The sequence below is a fragment of the Armigeres subalbatus genome, chromosome 3 (genome assembly GCF_024139115.2).
Source record: "Armigeres subalbatus isolate Guangzhou_Male chromosome 3, GZ_Asu_2, whole genome shotgun sequence".
Lineage (NCBI taxonomy): Eukaryota > Metazoa > Arthropoda > Insecta > Diptera > Culicidae > Armigeres > Armigeres subalbatus.
The window spans coordinates 273662537-273679331 of record NC_085141.1 but is presented as its reverse complement, the minus strand read 5'-3'; the positions used below and the strand labels follow the sequence as shown (position 1 = coordinate 273679331).

The 16795-nt window shown below is 40.3% G+C and overlaps 1 protein-coding gene across 18 annotated transcripts in view; it reads left to right on the top strand.

Moving 5' to 3' along the window:
* LOC134219839 (uncharacterized) overlaps positions 1–16795 on the top strand; it is a 235905-nt gene that overhangs the window by 94761 nt on the left and 124349 nt on the right. For 17 of the 18 annotated variants that reach the window (XM_062698716.1, XM_062698720.1, XM_062698715.1 and 14 more), the window contains one exon: positions 16625–16773. In XM_062698716.1, the coding sequence (XP_062554700.1) occupies positions 16625–16773 (149 nt within the window). The remainder of the gene's footprint in view (positions 1–16624; positions 16774–16795) is intronic. The other variant, XM_062698724.1, reaches the window with a different exon arrangement.

The window sequence follows — 16795 nt, the reverse complement described above, 5'->3', positions numbered from 1 at the left end:
TGTGGGTGCTATCAATAGGTAAAGTCTTCTGTGACCCCCAAATATCCCAGAAACGGTCCTCCGGAGGATCCGGAACACCGGTAAAAGTGGCCAATTCTAAAAGTTAATCCTAGAGCTCCGCGATTTTTTCGTAACCATTCATTCTGGCAAATTGTGGGTGCAATCAATAGTTGAAGCCTTCTGTGACCTACAAATGTCTCAGAAACGGTCCTCAGGAAGATCTGGAACATCCGTAAAACGGCCAATTCCAAAAGTTTATCCCAGAACTTTGCGATTATTGGTAACCATTCATTCGGGAAAATTGTGGGGGCAATCAATAGTTTAAGCCTTCTGTGACTTACAAATGTCCCAGAAATGGTCCTCCGGAAGATCCGGAACATCCGTAAAATATCCAATTCCAAAAGTTCATCCTAGAGCTTCGCGATGTTTTTAAAACCATTCATTCTGGCAAATTGTGGGTGCAATCAATAGGTAAAGTCTTCTGTGACCTCCAAATGTCCCAGAAACGGTCCTCCGGAAGATCCGAAACATCCGTAAAAGTGGCCAATTCTAAAAGTTAATCCCAGAACTCCGCGATTTTTTCGTAACCATTCATTCGGGCAAATTGTGGGAGCAATCAATAGTGAAAGCCTTCTGTGACCTACAAATGTCTCAGAAATGATCCTGTGGAAGATCCGGAACATCCGTAAAACAGCCAATTCCAAAAGTTTATCCTAGAGCTCCGCGATTTTTTGGTAACCATTCGTTCTAGCAAATTGTGGGTGCAATCAATAGTTAAAGCCTTCTGTGACCTACAAATGTTGCAGGGGTGGTCCTCCGGAAGATCCGACACATCCGTAAAAGTGGCCAATTCTAAAAGTTCATCCCAGAACTTCGCTTTTTTTTTGGTAACCATTCATTCTGGCAAATTGTGGAGGCAATTAATGATTAAAACCTTCTGTGACTTACAAATGTCCCAGAAATGGTCCTCCGGAAGATCCGGAACATCCGTAAAATGAACAATTTTAAAAGTTCATCCTAGAGTTTCGCGATTTTTTGACAACCATTCATTCTGGCAAATTGTGGGTGCAACAAACAGTTAAAGTCTACTGTGATCCCAAAATATCCCAGAAACGGTCCTCCGGAAGATCCGAAACATCCGTAAAAGTGGCCAATTCTAAAAGTTAATCCCAGGGCTCGGCGACATTCTGGCAAATTGTGGGGGCAATCAACAGTAAATGTGTTCTGTGACCTCCAAATGCCCCAGAAATGGTTCTCCGGAAGATCGGGTAATCCCCGAGATTCGCATTATTTCGTAATCATCCATCCTGACGAATAATGGATGCAATCAGTAGTGAAAGTCTTCAGTGATCCAAAAAGCTCCCGAAACGGTCATCCGAAAGATCCGGACCATACGTAAAAGTGGTCAATTTCAAAAATACATCTCAGAGCTTTTTTCAATTCATTCATAACCGAATTTCCTGTGCAATCAATTGTGCAAGTCTTCTGCGACCCGCAAATGCTCCCGAAAGGGGCCGATACCACAAAATCATTCCAGAGCATTGCTATTTTATTCGTAACCATCCATACGGGCAAATTGTGTACGCAATAAATTGTTTCAGTCTTCTGAGATGACCACAAACGGCCCTCCGGGAAATCCGAAACATTCGTAAAAGTGGCCAATTCAAAAGTTCATCTCAAAGCAAATTTCGAAACTGTGTATATCATCAAATGGATAATGCAATCAATAGTGAAAGTCTATTGTGGCCCGAAATGACCACAATACGGTCCTCCGAAACATCCGAAAAATAGGTTAATCCTAAAATTTGATCCCAGACCTGTGCATTTTTGTTAGCATTCGCGTAGTAACGGTGAATTATATGTGGAGTAAATAGTGAAAGTCCTCTGTGACCTACCAAAAGTTAATCACATTCGATTTTTTAGACATTAACATTAACATTGTTAACGGCTCCGGTTCTCCGGGAAATTTGGGACATCCGCTAAAATTATGAATTCCAGAAGTTTATCCCACAGCTCCACATTTTATTTCGAAAACATCCATAGCGGAGAAGTGATTGTGAAATCAATAGGGGAAGGTGGGGAGACTTGATCCCCGGGGAGACTTGATCACCCCCTGTTTTAGCGAGAACTAAAGTAGTTTTCTTCTAGCGTATTTTTAAGTATAGATCCTCTATAGACAAATGACCTTTATGTGGTGAGTTGTTTTCTGGATTGACAAACCTTATTCATTCTGCAGGCCGGTTTGTGTGTTTTGACTTTCCCAAAGATTTTTTTATTGACCACGCAAAATTTGAAGAACTTTTCATAGCAATGACGAAATGTTTTCGTTACACAGCACAAAGCCGTAAATATGCTTAATGATCTGTACTGATGAAAATGTCAACATTTCATCAAAGTTTTAGGATATTTGGATTTGAAGTTATTGCCTCAATATAGACCTGTGCAGCGGTTCATCGAATTCACTAACCCGATGGATTTTGACATTTGAGTGGGTTGTCACGAGACGAGCCAGCCTCGGGCTGAAAGTCTCGATAATAAAGACAAAAAAAAATTTGAGCTGTTTGTTTTCTCGAACAAAAGTTCATTTTGCGTTCATAATGCGACCCGCTCAAACGTCATAATTTCATGGGGGAGTTCATTTTGCGTTAGTCTATTAGATTCTGCAGCGTCTGTATCTAACCTCAAACTGATGACAGATTAGTAGTACTTCGCGTTGGACTCGGGGACAGCCAACCAATCACGAACCCGAACATTGTCGGAGTCCTCGTCGGAATCAGTGGAAAGTACTACCGAACTGTCAAAAAAGTTCATTTGACGAGGACCGAATTCATTCGTGACGTCATGCTGCAGAACCTAATGGGGACACTTGATACCCCATTAGTTTATTTAGACTAGTACTAGTACATATACATATACATGTTTGGTTTTGTTATGCTAAAGTATGATTAAATAATAGTTTTTTATAGTAAAGTCATGTATAATTTTGATTTTGAATTTACATTGCTGAAATTGTAATGTTTGTTCTTTGGAAATATTGTCTAATGTTTCGGACATTGTTAAATCAATAGTTTCGCAGTGTTGATAGTAAACAGTAATTATTCGGTTGAGAGGCCCAAATTTGGCGTAATTTGTTCGGCAGTGGTTGGTTAAAATAATGTTCTATGTCGAAGTAGCCGAGAAGGTATTAAATTTCGATAATTCTTATAGAGTCTGTGTGGAAATCGCGTATGGTTATTTATTTTTGGTTGTGATACATCGGAAATCAGGTATTCCAGTGAAAATTGCCAATTCCAAAAGTTCATCCCACAGCTTTGCTAATTTTTGCTTGCACTCACGCGGGTGAATTATGTACGCAATCAATAGCGAAAATCCTCCGTGATATGCAATGACAATAATAAAAGCATTTAGGGGTCACCAAGGATGGTAAAAATCGCCTCACCCTACATTCAATCAGCACTCACCCATGAACATATTCCCGCTAAGAAACACACCGTTTGTGTCGCTCCATACCAAGAGTCACACGTTCACGCGAATGAAGGAGATAAAACAAACAGATGAACTTTTGCCTACGTTTAATTTTTGATTGTGTTTATCCACCGATTCTCTCATGTATGGACTGGATCGTTACGCGATGCAAAGGAAAAGATTCGCAAGTGAATGCATTCTTTCAATCACCGTGATCCTTTCCGAAGCATTCACGGGATCGTTTACCGCAATTTTTGGTAGAATATCGAAGCCTTTGCTGGTAAGTCCACAATAAGCAACGGGCAGCAAATCCAACTGAATTTGTTAACTACTTCCGATGCGATAGAACTTTTTTTTTAAAGCGCATCATTTCTAGGTTCAAGTTTTTCGCCTGCTTGACAAATTAATGACTAGGTATAGTAAATTTATTTGCGCAGTTTTTATTTTAAGGTTTATTTTCAGCTTACAAGATAATGCGTCAATTAGCATGAAGTGCAGCATTAAAATTTTCATGGAGAGGCATTTAGTTCAGGACAACTTCCTGGATACTGGATAGAGCTAGGTGATAAAATGTCGTTTAGGTGCGCAACAATTTCGTATATAATAACTCAACATTTGTCCAAACAGCTTAAGCCCTGCCATGGCTTCGAATATTTAGATGGTTACGTAATTGAAATCGATTGGCGATTACGCCAAAATATGCCGAGCGTCAGCTCTTTTGTGAATAATTTTGCATCAAATAGATGAATATGCGCTTGCAATCGGTTGTCAATCCATTATTGTCCACTTTTGGACTCTGCAAGTTGCTACAGGGAGCTTGAAGGGTCTGTTCATTTTTTAACCAAAACTGCTGTTCGGCAATTCATTTTTCATGATTTTTCATCAAATAAGGCTGGAACAAATATGATTTCCTTCTTCTGTAATGTTGGTCTTTGCATATCGAAGGGGTGGTAAATAAAAAATAAATGGGTAAATTGATAAAATCTCATCAGTTTTCTCAAAGATTTTTTTTGGGAAAGCTCAATATTTTATTTATTTTTTCAAACCTCAAAAACGATTGTATCATATGATAACTTTGGGATTAGCGGCTTTTCAGTCTCACAAAAATCGAAACGACACGTTGGTTTAGTTTCCTATGTTTCGGCCCTTGGTCTTGGCCTTCCTCAGGGAATTAGACGGTGCATGTTTAAATCCATAAACCCGGAAACTATTGAACCAATCGGCGTGAACGTTATATGCAGGGGTTTTTGGGGCCGGGGAAGGTTCTTAAGATGGTTTGAAGCCCATCCCCGCTCTAGAGGGGGGGGGGCTCCCATACAATTGAAGCATACATTTCTGCATGACTCGAGAACTAATCAGAGAATAAATCATTTTTTGGCGAAATGAAGTTCGTCGGGTCTGTTAGTCTTATATCTTCTTATTTAGAGTTCTGAAGACACTGAAGACACTGATTGACACTTAGATAAAATAAAATCACGAGTTAGATCGGGCAGATTCGTCTAGTAATAAAATAAAACCACAAATGATGACAGAAGATGCAGAAGAAGAAAGCTATATTTGTTCCGGACTTAATTGGTTATCTATTTGAAATTAATCGCCAAGTATGTTCAACACCCCTGGAATCACAGATAAAAATATGTTGTGATTTTAAATGTATTTTCATGCACATATTTGGAGCATGCAAATAAACGTAACATTCAATCGATCTCACTATTATTTTAAATCGAAATAAATTTGATCTGTGTTTGCTTGTAGAATTCAATAAAATTTTACTGAATATCGAGTGTTAATTCGTTTAATGGGATAAGCTGCAATTTTACACGTCGTTGAATTTTCAAAATTATTTGCTGTGTATGTTGACAACTTTTGTGATCATTTTCCAAGGCTCTCATAGATGTGGAAAATTTATTCGCAGTACATATAGCACATGCTATCAGAGCATTCATCGCCATAATCCCCCACGTGGCGGCCCGATTTCCAAAAATATTTTTTTAGACGACTATCTTGCGCTCATTTTTTGTTGCGATTATAAATAAGCGGAGGAGTAGATTTTTTATGAGCGGTACAATATGAGGTTCCCTCGAGCAACCCGTAGTGTAAATTTCCGTCTCCACATCAAAATATGTCATGCGGCAGCGCAATTTTTCTGACTTTTCATCATGGTTATGCATTCAAAATTAATGTCCGACCACATTGATCACTTCTGGAACAAGGGAACATATTTATTTTTGCATCAAAATATACTGTCCGGTATTCTTATTGATTAAGCATAAAACAGATTATCCCGCATTTAAAATTAATAACCACCAGGTGCACTAGGGTAAATATGGTACAGGACTTATTTGTATTTATGCCAGTAATGACCACACATTCCAATTAAACATTTAAAATAATTCACCAATTTTTTTTCCATAAATTTACCACCTTTGAGAAGCTGGAACATTTGGATTGTACAATATATTTTATGAACACATACACTCAACCTCATATTTTCATTTGCAGTAACATAATCCCATGTAAGCCATTTGCAGTACCATAACATTCATAAATTACGTCACATTTGTATAATTAATTATATATGTTTCTACAAAAAGCGACGTTTGAAGGTAGAACGAGACGTATTTTCTGGATTTCCTCTATCGATTTTATGGAAATTAAAAACTTCATAGAGAAGGCTGATTTAAAAGGTGTAAAAAAAACTTTCCCCTTTAGAATAGGTTTTCCGTTCAAATTTCTCCTGTAAAATTCAATGCAATTTAGAGCAGTTTTGCGTGGAAAATAGTATATTCTTCTTAAATTATTTTTTTAAATTATTTAAATTAAATAAATTATAGAAATTTAAAATAGAAAGGTATTCCGATATAATCGCTTTAAATATTGTGATCAACATGTACTAAAAATCTTGTAAAATCTTCTGTAAAATCTTCTTCTACTGTGAAGTAGCCCACTTTTTATACTTGAGAATAAACAAACCAGAACAAAAAAATTGACAGTCAAGTTAGCGATCAAACTCTTTATACGAAATCTGGGAAGCTATGGTTGAATCATTTTGGTCACAAACGTTGCATTGCTTATCAAAGCCTCTTGTGCTGTAATACCTTTGCTTGTACTGGATGAGAAATAATCTTAATTTCCCGAAGATAATTCAGTTTTTTTGTGAAAAATCAAAACATTTTCTTGTGTAAATTTAAAGGAATTTCCTGACAAAATTTAAAAATAATCTGTTTGAATGAATGACAACACGTTGAAATTCAGGAGACTTTTTATTTTTTTAATTCAAATATTTTTTCGTGAAAACTGGAAGCAATTTCATGTGCAAATTCTAAGCAAACATAAACCGTTTAAAATAGAGGAAGTTTCTAGATTAATAGTTATCAGAATTTTCGGCTTTCAGTCTCATTAAAAAGGTTGATAATTTCAAATCATTGCTAACGTTTCGATCCGGAGGTTTGGATCTTCATCATCCAAACCCCCGGATAGAAACGTTGACAATGACATTTACAATAAGCATTTTTTTTTTATAAAACAACAATTCATCAATGCCTCTCGAAGATGATTAAAATTGGGTTCCATTCCACTTTTTATTTCGAAATTTTGTGTGATTCAATTTCGAGAAAAATCAAAATATGTTTACAACCTAAATTTAATAAGAATGTGTATCTTAAGGTAATATTTTAGCAGATGAAAAATTAAAATTTATTCGTTTCAAACACCTACTATGCAAGATCTACTCATAATCTACTGACACTAGCAATACCCGAAATCGAATGTAAAACGGCAAAAATACGGCCAAAAACTTTTGCCGAGGGTGAGCCTAAACTTTTGGCCGGGAGTGTACATCTCTACACTTCTAAAAATCCACACATATTTATTGGCGCAAATAAGTGGTGGTCCAAGGGATCGGAGTCGGCTTCATGGGTCATACCGGTGGTCATGCTCTGTCGAACTCGATCCTTTTACCGAACAAGTGGCCGCGCGAAGAACAACATGATATCGTCGCTTTCGAGGCGTTGGTCAACCGGGCGGGTTCCGAGCCCGAGGACGGAAAGGGGTCCTCGTCAAGGCTGGGGCAGGCGTAGGCACCACGTCGGCAAGTCCCTCTGTGTGTTGGCGAATAGGCCCTATCGCAGAAAGGTCAATTTGGGGTGCACGCGGCATCATCATTCTTGATACCAGTCGTGCAGAGGGAAGCAGGCGCGAAGTCGACCCTGCCCACCTTCCGAGGACATAGGGCGTGGTAAGGCCACCTGGAAAGCCGGCAACGCGCTGGCACGATACCATGGTGTTCTTCTAAAAAAGCGAGTTACGACGTTCGGTGCTGCAAGGACACGCAGCTAACCTCGAGGGTGCGTTGTGCACTGGCCCCCCTTTGAAGCATTACTTTCTGGTTGTACCGAAGGGACTATGGGCTTGGCGGCAATGGAAACGGTTTAGCGGGTCGGGAATGTAGTCCTGCCTCCCTCGGTGATCCATAACCCCGCACTTCCTGGTCAACCCAGGATGTCTGTTGAGCAGATTCCCCCTCCATTGTTTAGGAAGAAAAAAACAAAAAAAACACATATTTATTGGCAAAAATCCATAGATTTAACTCATGATGTACATCAGCGCACACATAACCATTCTCCACGCGAATCACTAATAAAATATATATCCAAATAAACTTTATATGTGGTCTCGAATTAGCAATTATTTAATTTATGTGTGGTTCTATATCGATTATATTAGGGTGGAGTTATTGCAAAAATTTATAACGGTGACACATATATCTTATATAGATATTTTTGGCAGTGATATATCTTTCCCTATGCTGATGGTTTTCATTCTGCATACATTTCCGCTTACTACTACTCGATAGCCTCCCTATCTCGATATCTCTTTATCTCGATATATTCTGGTCATATTTCGTACGGGATTCTCTCTCCCTATGTCGAGTTGTTCAAATTTTAGGGCTACTAGACCACCTTGGGACAATAATATCCACATCAAAAACAAGAAATGACATTTGTTTTGTTGTCGTTTTCCATAGCAACTAGCTTTTTTCGATCTAGTGCCCATTTCAATGTTCCCGCCATTCCTCGATCTTTCCTTATCTCGATGATCCGTTCAACATCGAAATGTGGAGAAGCGACTGTATTTATTCATACATATTTAGTTAAAAGACCATCGCATAGATTTCGGCCCAAAAAAATTATAAAAATATTTGTAATGCTGTATAAATTGGTATAAATTTGTAGAACGAAGTTGAAAAATGCAGCCTCTCGGGACGTCTGGTCACATTAATCATTACTCAAAATGAAATAATAATAAAATGAATTTTATGAAATAATAATATACTTGGTGTTACGTAGGACTGTAAAAGGATTTCGGCACGCTGCTTAATATTGTCTATCCGGAACAAAGTTAGAACGCTTGTTATGCCGAAGTTGGAACAACGCATCAATTAGATAAAACTTCGGAAGAAAGTTCGGTTCGGAAGTCCCTACTTCCGAATTCTAAGTTGGTGCTACGCCGACAATAAATGTTTTGATGCTAAATTCGTTCAATGGAATCTGAATCATATTATTAATTATTCCGTGATACGTGAATGACTCCACGCATTAAAATATTGTATAACATTTGGAAAACATATTTTGGTATAGGCATTATCGAGATAAAATGTATGTACTCCTTTTACGGGATCCATGAGCGGATAATGTGATCGCGGTAATCAATTTTGAATGGAGAAGCATTTACGTGTTGGAGAAAAAACTATCGCAAGGCGTAGTTTTGTGAGAAAAAAAAATCCTCGCCGACACCTTGTGGGTTCTAGTAGTGGCGTGGTCACTGTGGTCACTAATCAGTTTCGAATGTTGGAATTTGATGGACAAACAAGAACAAACTGCTAAAGCTTGCAATAATTCAGCGTAAAACCGGAAATGCACCCTTCTACCAGTTCCCGGGGTGCACTTTACATGAACCAGGAGTGGACATTATTCATTTCAAGCACATAAATAACCATTTATTTGATGGAAAATCTCGACGTAAGAATCGCCACATTACATATTTTAGTGTGAAAATTGAATTGTCCTCTACGCGTGCCCGGGGGCTTATGGCAGCATATATCCACATAGCCACATAATTGATGAGTTTTGAAGATAAATGTCATATTATAACTGAACTTTATAATTGGATTATAAGAAGACTATATTCTATAAACATTTACATTTCTCGATCAATATGACCCTAACATATTATTCGGTAAACAACCACACAAACGTATCGAAAAATGAGTTCATCTGAACCAATCAATCGCAATCACACGAACCAAAAAGATTCAATCGCAAGTGAGCGTTCCCGATAGAATCACCTGACCCACAGGGAGCACAATCGTTTTGTTTCGCTTGTTTTGCAGTCATTCGCTTCCAGGGCTAACACAGTCGGGTGATTCATCTGTAACGCCGCTCAGCTTAGGTCGTGGTGAGAAGGTTCATTCCACTGTGAGTGGCAATTCATAAGCATTCTATGCAACAACACAATCGCCTTGAATCAGGCGAGTGAATGAATTAAACCATCCCTGGGGGTCACTGAAGACTTTCACTATTGATTGCCAGAATGGATGCTTACAAAAAAACACGAAGGTCTGGGATGAACCTTTGGATTTGGCCATTTTACGGATGTTCCGGATCTTCCGAAGAACCATTTCTGGGGCATTTGGAGGTCACAGAAGACATTTACTATTGATTGCACCCACAATTTGCCAGAATGAATGGTTTTAAAAAAATCGCGAAACTCTAGGATTATCTTTTAGAATTGGCCATTTTACGGATGTTCCGGATCTTCCGGAGGACCGTTTCTGGGACATTTGTAGAAGACTTTAACTATTGATTGCACCCACAATTTGCTAGAATGAATGGTTACGAAAAAATCGCGGAGCTCTAGGATGAACTTTTAGAATTGGTCACTTTTACCGGTGTTCCGGACCTTCCGGAGGACCGTTTCTGGGACATTTTTAGGTCACAGAAGGCTTTAACTATTGATTGCACCCACAATTTGCCAGAATGAATGGTTACGAAAAAATCGCGGAGCTCTAGGATTAACTTTTGGAATTGGCCACTTTTACCGGTGTTCCGGATCTTCCGGAGGACCGTTTCTGGGATATTTGGGGGTCACAGAAGACTTTACCTATTGATAGCACCCACAATTTTCCAGAATGTTTGGTTTTAAAAAGAATCACAAAACTCTAGGATGAACTTTTAGAATTTGCCATTTTACGGATATTCCGGATCTTCCGTAGGACCGTTTCTGGGACATTTGTAGGTCACAGAAGGCTTTAACTATTGATTGCCCCCACAATTTGTTAGAATGAATGGTTACAAAAAAATCGCGGAGCTCTAGGATGAACTTTTAGAATTGGCCACTTTTACCGATGTTCCGGATCTTCCGGAGGACCGTTTCTGGGACACTTGTAGGTCACAGAAGGCTTTAACTATTGATTGCGCCCACAATTTACCTGAATGAATGGTTACCAAAAATTCGCGAAGCTCTGGGATGAACTTTTAGAATTGGCCAATTTTACGGATGTTCCGGATCTTCCAGAGGGCTTTCCGATGACCGCTCGAGGGATAAATTTGCCCAGAAATGGCATATACAATATAGCAAATACAGTTAGAATCATCAGAGCACTTATTTGCAAGCAATTTTATGTTTCATAACACGCAATTCGAAAATTTGGTGCCAAATTGAGAAGCTCAAACAATACCTCTTTAGCACAGGTTCCCCGGGGACTAGAGTGGCCAATTTGAATAAATCGCCCCGTGGGCTTTTTATTGGAACCTACAGCTTTCGTTTGGTGCCTAAAGATCGAAAATCGGCTGAAATTTGAGTTTTTGTGATCGTGATGAAATCTCGGGTCCAAATGGACCCCAATGCACAATGTGTCACTTTATTTGTGGCGCCTCTCCTAGATGTCGCTGGAAGCTGATTTTCTCAGAGAACCCTATTTTCCGAAAGTTAGGAAAAGTCAGAATTTTTCAGATTTTCATCTCGTTGCGTTACAAAGTTACATGAGTGAGGCCATTTTGCCCCAGGGGTGCATTTTGGACCGTTCTCCCCTACAGCGGACGCAGCGGAACGGACACAGCAACACGAAGACGCAGGTAGCAGTCCCAATACAAAACTATCGCATCGGTGGTGGTCGTCGGGGTGGTTGCTGCAGATCATTCAATCTCAACGATGACAGCGATAGCCCTTTGGCCAACAGCAGCGTGGTCGACCAGCAGTTGTGGCGAGTGACCGTCGTCGATTGAAGCACTCATCTGTCGCAACGATGACGTAGGTAGCAGAGGTCCCAGCATAAAGTAAATCATCGAGTGGGTGTCTGATAGTAGCTGCACAAACGTTTGGCTGCTGTTAGTAAATCCAAAAGGTGCATTGGGACCTTGCGAGAAATTTTAACAAGTCGACGACGGTCTACCGACGTTATCAAATTGTCTGTACTCCATGTGATTATCTTGCGAACTTTTCGAAAATAGCTCTCAAATCATCCTCTTCCCTCACAAAATAAATTGTGATTCTGAAAAGGACCGATCTTCACATAATGATGCACGTTTCAATCATAACAGAAACCAATTAAAACCCCGAACCTTGCGAGAAAATTGCACTTGACTGCTGCTGTTGTTGACGATGGTCTTCCGATGTTGAATCATCACCGCACCGTTGCGAATCAAAGCAGGATCCGATCTGCTAGTAAGGGGATAGTGTCTCTCCAGCCTACCCTACAATTTGTAGATCGCGTCGGAAACCAAACTTTTCCCGAGCAAGATTTAATTATATTCGGCAAATTTAAGTAGCTAACGGCGAATCACCTTTTCTTATATTTTGAATGTTTCTGAAAAAAATGATGTGACATTGTATTCGGGAGGATAAAGGATGACTTCCATCGATTCCGATGTTCTCGATATTTTGACCGTATTCGGCTAAATGACTTTTTCGACCAAATGACCTATTCGGCCAAATGACTTCCGGCCTAATAGTTTGTTTGGCCAAATGACTTTCGGCCAGATGGGTTTCGGCCTAATGGTATGTGCGGCCAAATGGCTTTCGGTCGAATGGGTTTCGGCCAAACGCCCCTCCTAATTTTCAGCTTGGAAGACGTAGCAAGTGTCAGTCCCATTCTAGCAGCCATACTATATATAATAGCCCTGTTTGTCTGTCCGGTGACTAGCCAACCAGACGCAGCACGCGGGGAAATTCTCACAAAAAATAAAATATTTGACGCTTCAATTCTTTTATACTATCAGATGCAGAAAACAAAACCAGTGACAGCCTTAGACAACCAGAAACAGCATTTGATGAAAAAAATCACAGACAACAGACGTCGAAAATTTTGATTTTTTTAAAATGCATGAATTAATGAACCGTTCATATTGAAAAAAAAACACTTGCCACGGGCGCTATTGCGTCCACAAATAAACTAGTTGTCAATAAGGAACATGACCAGAGTGAAGATATGGTAAGAAGCCGCATGTACGGGCTGAGTAAAAATCGGAGTCAGTTGCTCAGGGCTTCAAAGCGGATTTTTCCAGATGGAGTATTGTGTTCTCCAGCTGATCGAGACGGAACACAGCATGATGAAAAGCAGGTTCTACTGGAGGAAGTCGTTTGTGAGATGTTTGTGGTGGGAAAGAAATGTGATCTTTCTTCAAGAAGCTTGTTGATCGCTGTTTTTTGGTGCAAAGGGCCGACTTGAAAGATCTCCATCCTGAGCGTTGCCCGGCTATCGCTTTAACCTGTTGCCAGGTTAGATTTCGGTCGACTTCTTTTATTTCTTTATTGAGGCTTCGCCGCCATGAGCCTCTGGGTCTGCCTCTGCTGCGATGTCCTGCTGGGTTCCAGTCTAATGCTTGTTTACAGATTTCGTTTCCGCCCTTACGTAGAGTGTGGCCGACCCAGCCCCACTTCCGATTCCGAATTTCTGTTGCTATCGGCCTCTGGTGACAACGACGATGGAGCTCGTTGTTTGAGATCCAGTTGTGAGGCCACCAGGCTCGAATTATATACCGCAGGCATCTGTTAATGAACACCTGCAGCCGTTGAGTGTTCTCCACTGATACACACCATGTTTCGCTAGCGTATAACAGCACAGATTTCACGTTAGAGTTGAAAATTCGTATTTTGGTGCGTTCACTTATCTGCCTGTTTTTCCAGATATTTCTTAAACTCGCAAAGGCAGCCCTTGCTTTCTTGATCCGTGCGCCTATGTCGATCTTGGTACCGCCGTCTGACGCCATTTGGCTACCAAGATATTGGAAGCTTTCAACATTCTCCACTGGTTGCCCGGTTACTGTAAAACTGGAAGGAGTCACCGTGTTTACATCCAACGATTTGGTTTTGTTGACGTTGTTGACTAAACCTGCCGAAGAGGAGCGCCATTCACGGTAAATAATTTTACTGATTTTCGGTGATTTTGACAGTTGAACAATGGAAAAAATTACAAAAAAATCTGTAAAATAATTACCGAACAGATCTACTGTTGAGATTTCGGTAAAATTTTACCGAATTCGATTTATTTTAAGTGTGTACAAGAAACTTCACCCACTTTGAAGCCGATGTTTGTCACCACCAAATCGACCTTTTAATCGGTACCGCGTGGGTAGCCTCGTCTATTGCAGCTTAGCCCTCTTGTCGTGGTTAGCATTTTTTGAAAGGTTATGGTTATAAGCATAAGTTCTAATGATGTCTGATAAGCTAACGTTCTCGTATAGATGAAGTGTTTCCTGCGATGTTTGATGGATGAATGAATAGTTTAGAATACAAATCATCATTTTTATTCATCACTCTGATTTAGAGAACAGAAATTCTATTTCTCAAGCAATTTATATACCCCTTCATGAATGTAAAAAACGCACAGTGGGTAATGTCTGTGACATAACCGCTAAGTGGACGTAGGACTTGCCTTGACCATGCCTTTAAGATACATAATATGTCCAAATTTCTCACATCAACTATTTTGGATAAATAATCGGCGTTGCATACCATTCCTTGGCAAAATCTTCTCATCAAACCGACACACACACTTAAACTAAATCGCCGAATTCGATACAATTTTACCGAAATCTCAACAGCAGAACTGTTCGGTAAATAATTTTACTGATTTTCGGTGATTTTGACAGTTGAACAATGGAAAAAATTACAAAAAATCTGTAAAATAATTACCGAACAGTTCTGCTGTTGAGATTTCGGTAAAATTTACCGAATACGGTGAATTGAGTTAAGTGTGCAGAATTCAAATCTACCTCGAACAAAAATCATCAAAAAAAAATTCAGGAAGTATCTGTCCGGTCACGAAATATTAGCCTCGACGGTGGCAACCTTCCCACTGAAGGACTGCCTGAAATAAACCACAAGTTGGCTCAGCAGGGGATGTAGACTGTATCTAAGCCCTTCCACTGAAGGGCCTTCTAATCTGTGCGATAGCGTTTGAAGGAGAACATTATTTTTTAACTCTTAGAGCTTTGAAAAAGGCTGTTTGCTTCGGCCAAGTGCAAAAAGTAAGAAAACGATCTTTTCAAATAACCGCGAATGGTATGATGGTATAAAAAAGTCTGAATGCTCTGCGAGCGAATGCACTTTTCTTTTATACTACTTAATTTTGAATCTTCTCTGCTTTGGTGGGCCAATCAGCTAGTGTCTTGTATCCCGCTTCTTTGTCAGCCAAAGCGTCATCATCATCAACGCGTTCGAGAAGGGCTTCTTCTTTTTTACGCTTGTTGCTCGCTGCTGGCGTCTATTTCTTAACGGGACTTTTCGCTGGATACATGCCAATAAGCCGGGCAAGCGAGCTTAGAATTGCAGTTCAGGTGGGAAGTAGGGTGATCTTTTCTGAGACAACATTGTTAGTAGTAGAAGGAAGGAAACACCCGGACATGGGATTTCGGGTGATAAGATTTAGAATTCATAACATGGGACGATCATTCAGTCACGTTCGCTTTGTGTGCGGTCAGTATCAAACAATGTTTTTCTACATTTTTTTTTATCAATGCCAATATTGCATTGATCAATGCATTGATATTTAACGTGTATTTGCTTAGAATTTAGGTCGCGTTTTAGGTTGCGCGAATTTGGCGCAGAATGGATTTTCATGTCGCGCGGAAATGGCGTGATATTGATCTCTATCATTGGCTCTCTGAAGAACCGTTTGTTTTTTGGACATACATGCTGCATCATGTTGCTTTTCTTCCGCCTGTCTCGGCTCATCACCGATACCGGCCGGTCTCGGCTCGACTCTGCTGCTGCTGCCGGTATCTGCTCAGCATTGCTGCTTTGTCGTGTCTGTAGGGTGGACTGCTGCTGTACTGGCTAGGTTTCGGCTGATGATGGTGGCTTCGATGACTAATTCATTCCCTGCTAAAAGGTGTGAGTGCTGTTCAATTGATGATGCGGTTGTTTCGCTTGTCCCGGTCAGAATGAAAGGAAAAAATCGCGTTGCGCTATTTTATGGCTTCTCGGCAGATCCAGCGGCTGCTCATTCGCTGGTGTCTGCACCAATCAGAACGTGGTAATGGAATGATGCAAGAATTATGCGGTACCCATATTTATAGGTTCCCTTGATCTCAATGTTTTACATTGAAAACAGTTTCATGCCTATTGAAACAAGCTTTTCGGGTCTTATCAAGCATAGACATGAAAGGCATACTTGAAATCTGTCGATTGAGGGGCTTACCGCAGAAATTCGTCCACTGAGACGAACGCTATTAACGTTTAAAATCTTTCAACACAGCGTAACGCGGTCGATTTGAATATTTTGAAATGACACCCGGTATAGTAAAGAGAGACGTAAGTCCTACGTCAAAAAGCAAAAGAACACACATTTCCAAATGAACACAATTAACGATCAGTGCCGAGCGAGGAATACATAATTGATTGCTGATGATTTTTCCTGCTTCTTGTCTGGTTTCATTTCATGTTTTGCCATCGATTCCGGTCGCTTGTGTTACCTTCTCATCGGCGATAATCATCCGCTGGACAACGCGAACGCGGTTGGTTCCCGGCCGGCTCGCCCATTCATGGACGCGCGACATCACGATCGAACGTTTGCTTCTTTACGGGCACTGGCTGCCGGCTGCTTCATATGGTGGCCACTGTGGTGATGCTACTATCTGATTGCTTTCGGTCGTGACAGCAGCCAGCACCGCTGGAATTAATCACTTGTCTGGCGAACTCGTCGACGCTCAACGTTACCACCAAGCACTGCGAGTGCGAGACGTACTCCTGCAAAGATTTGCTGACTTCATCATCGAGTTCATCACCTTTCAACTCGGTTAATCAGAGGTAGGTGTGATATCATTAGGAT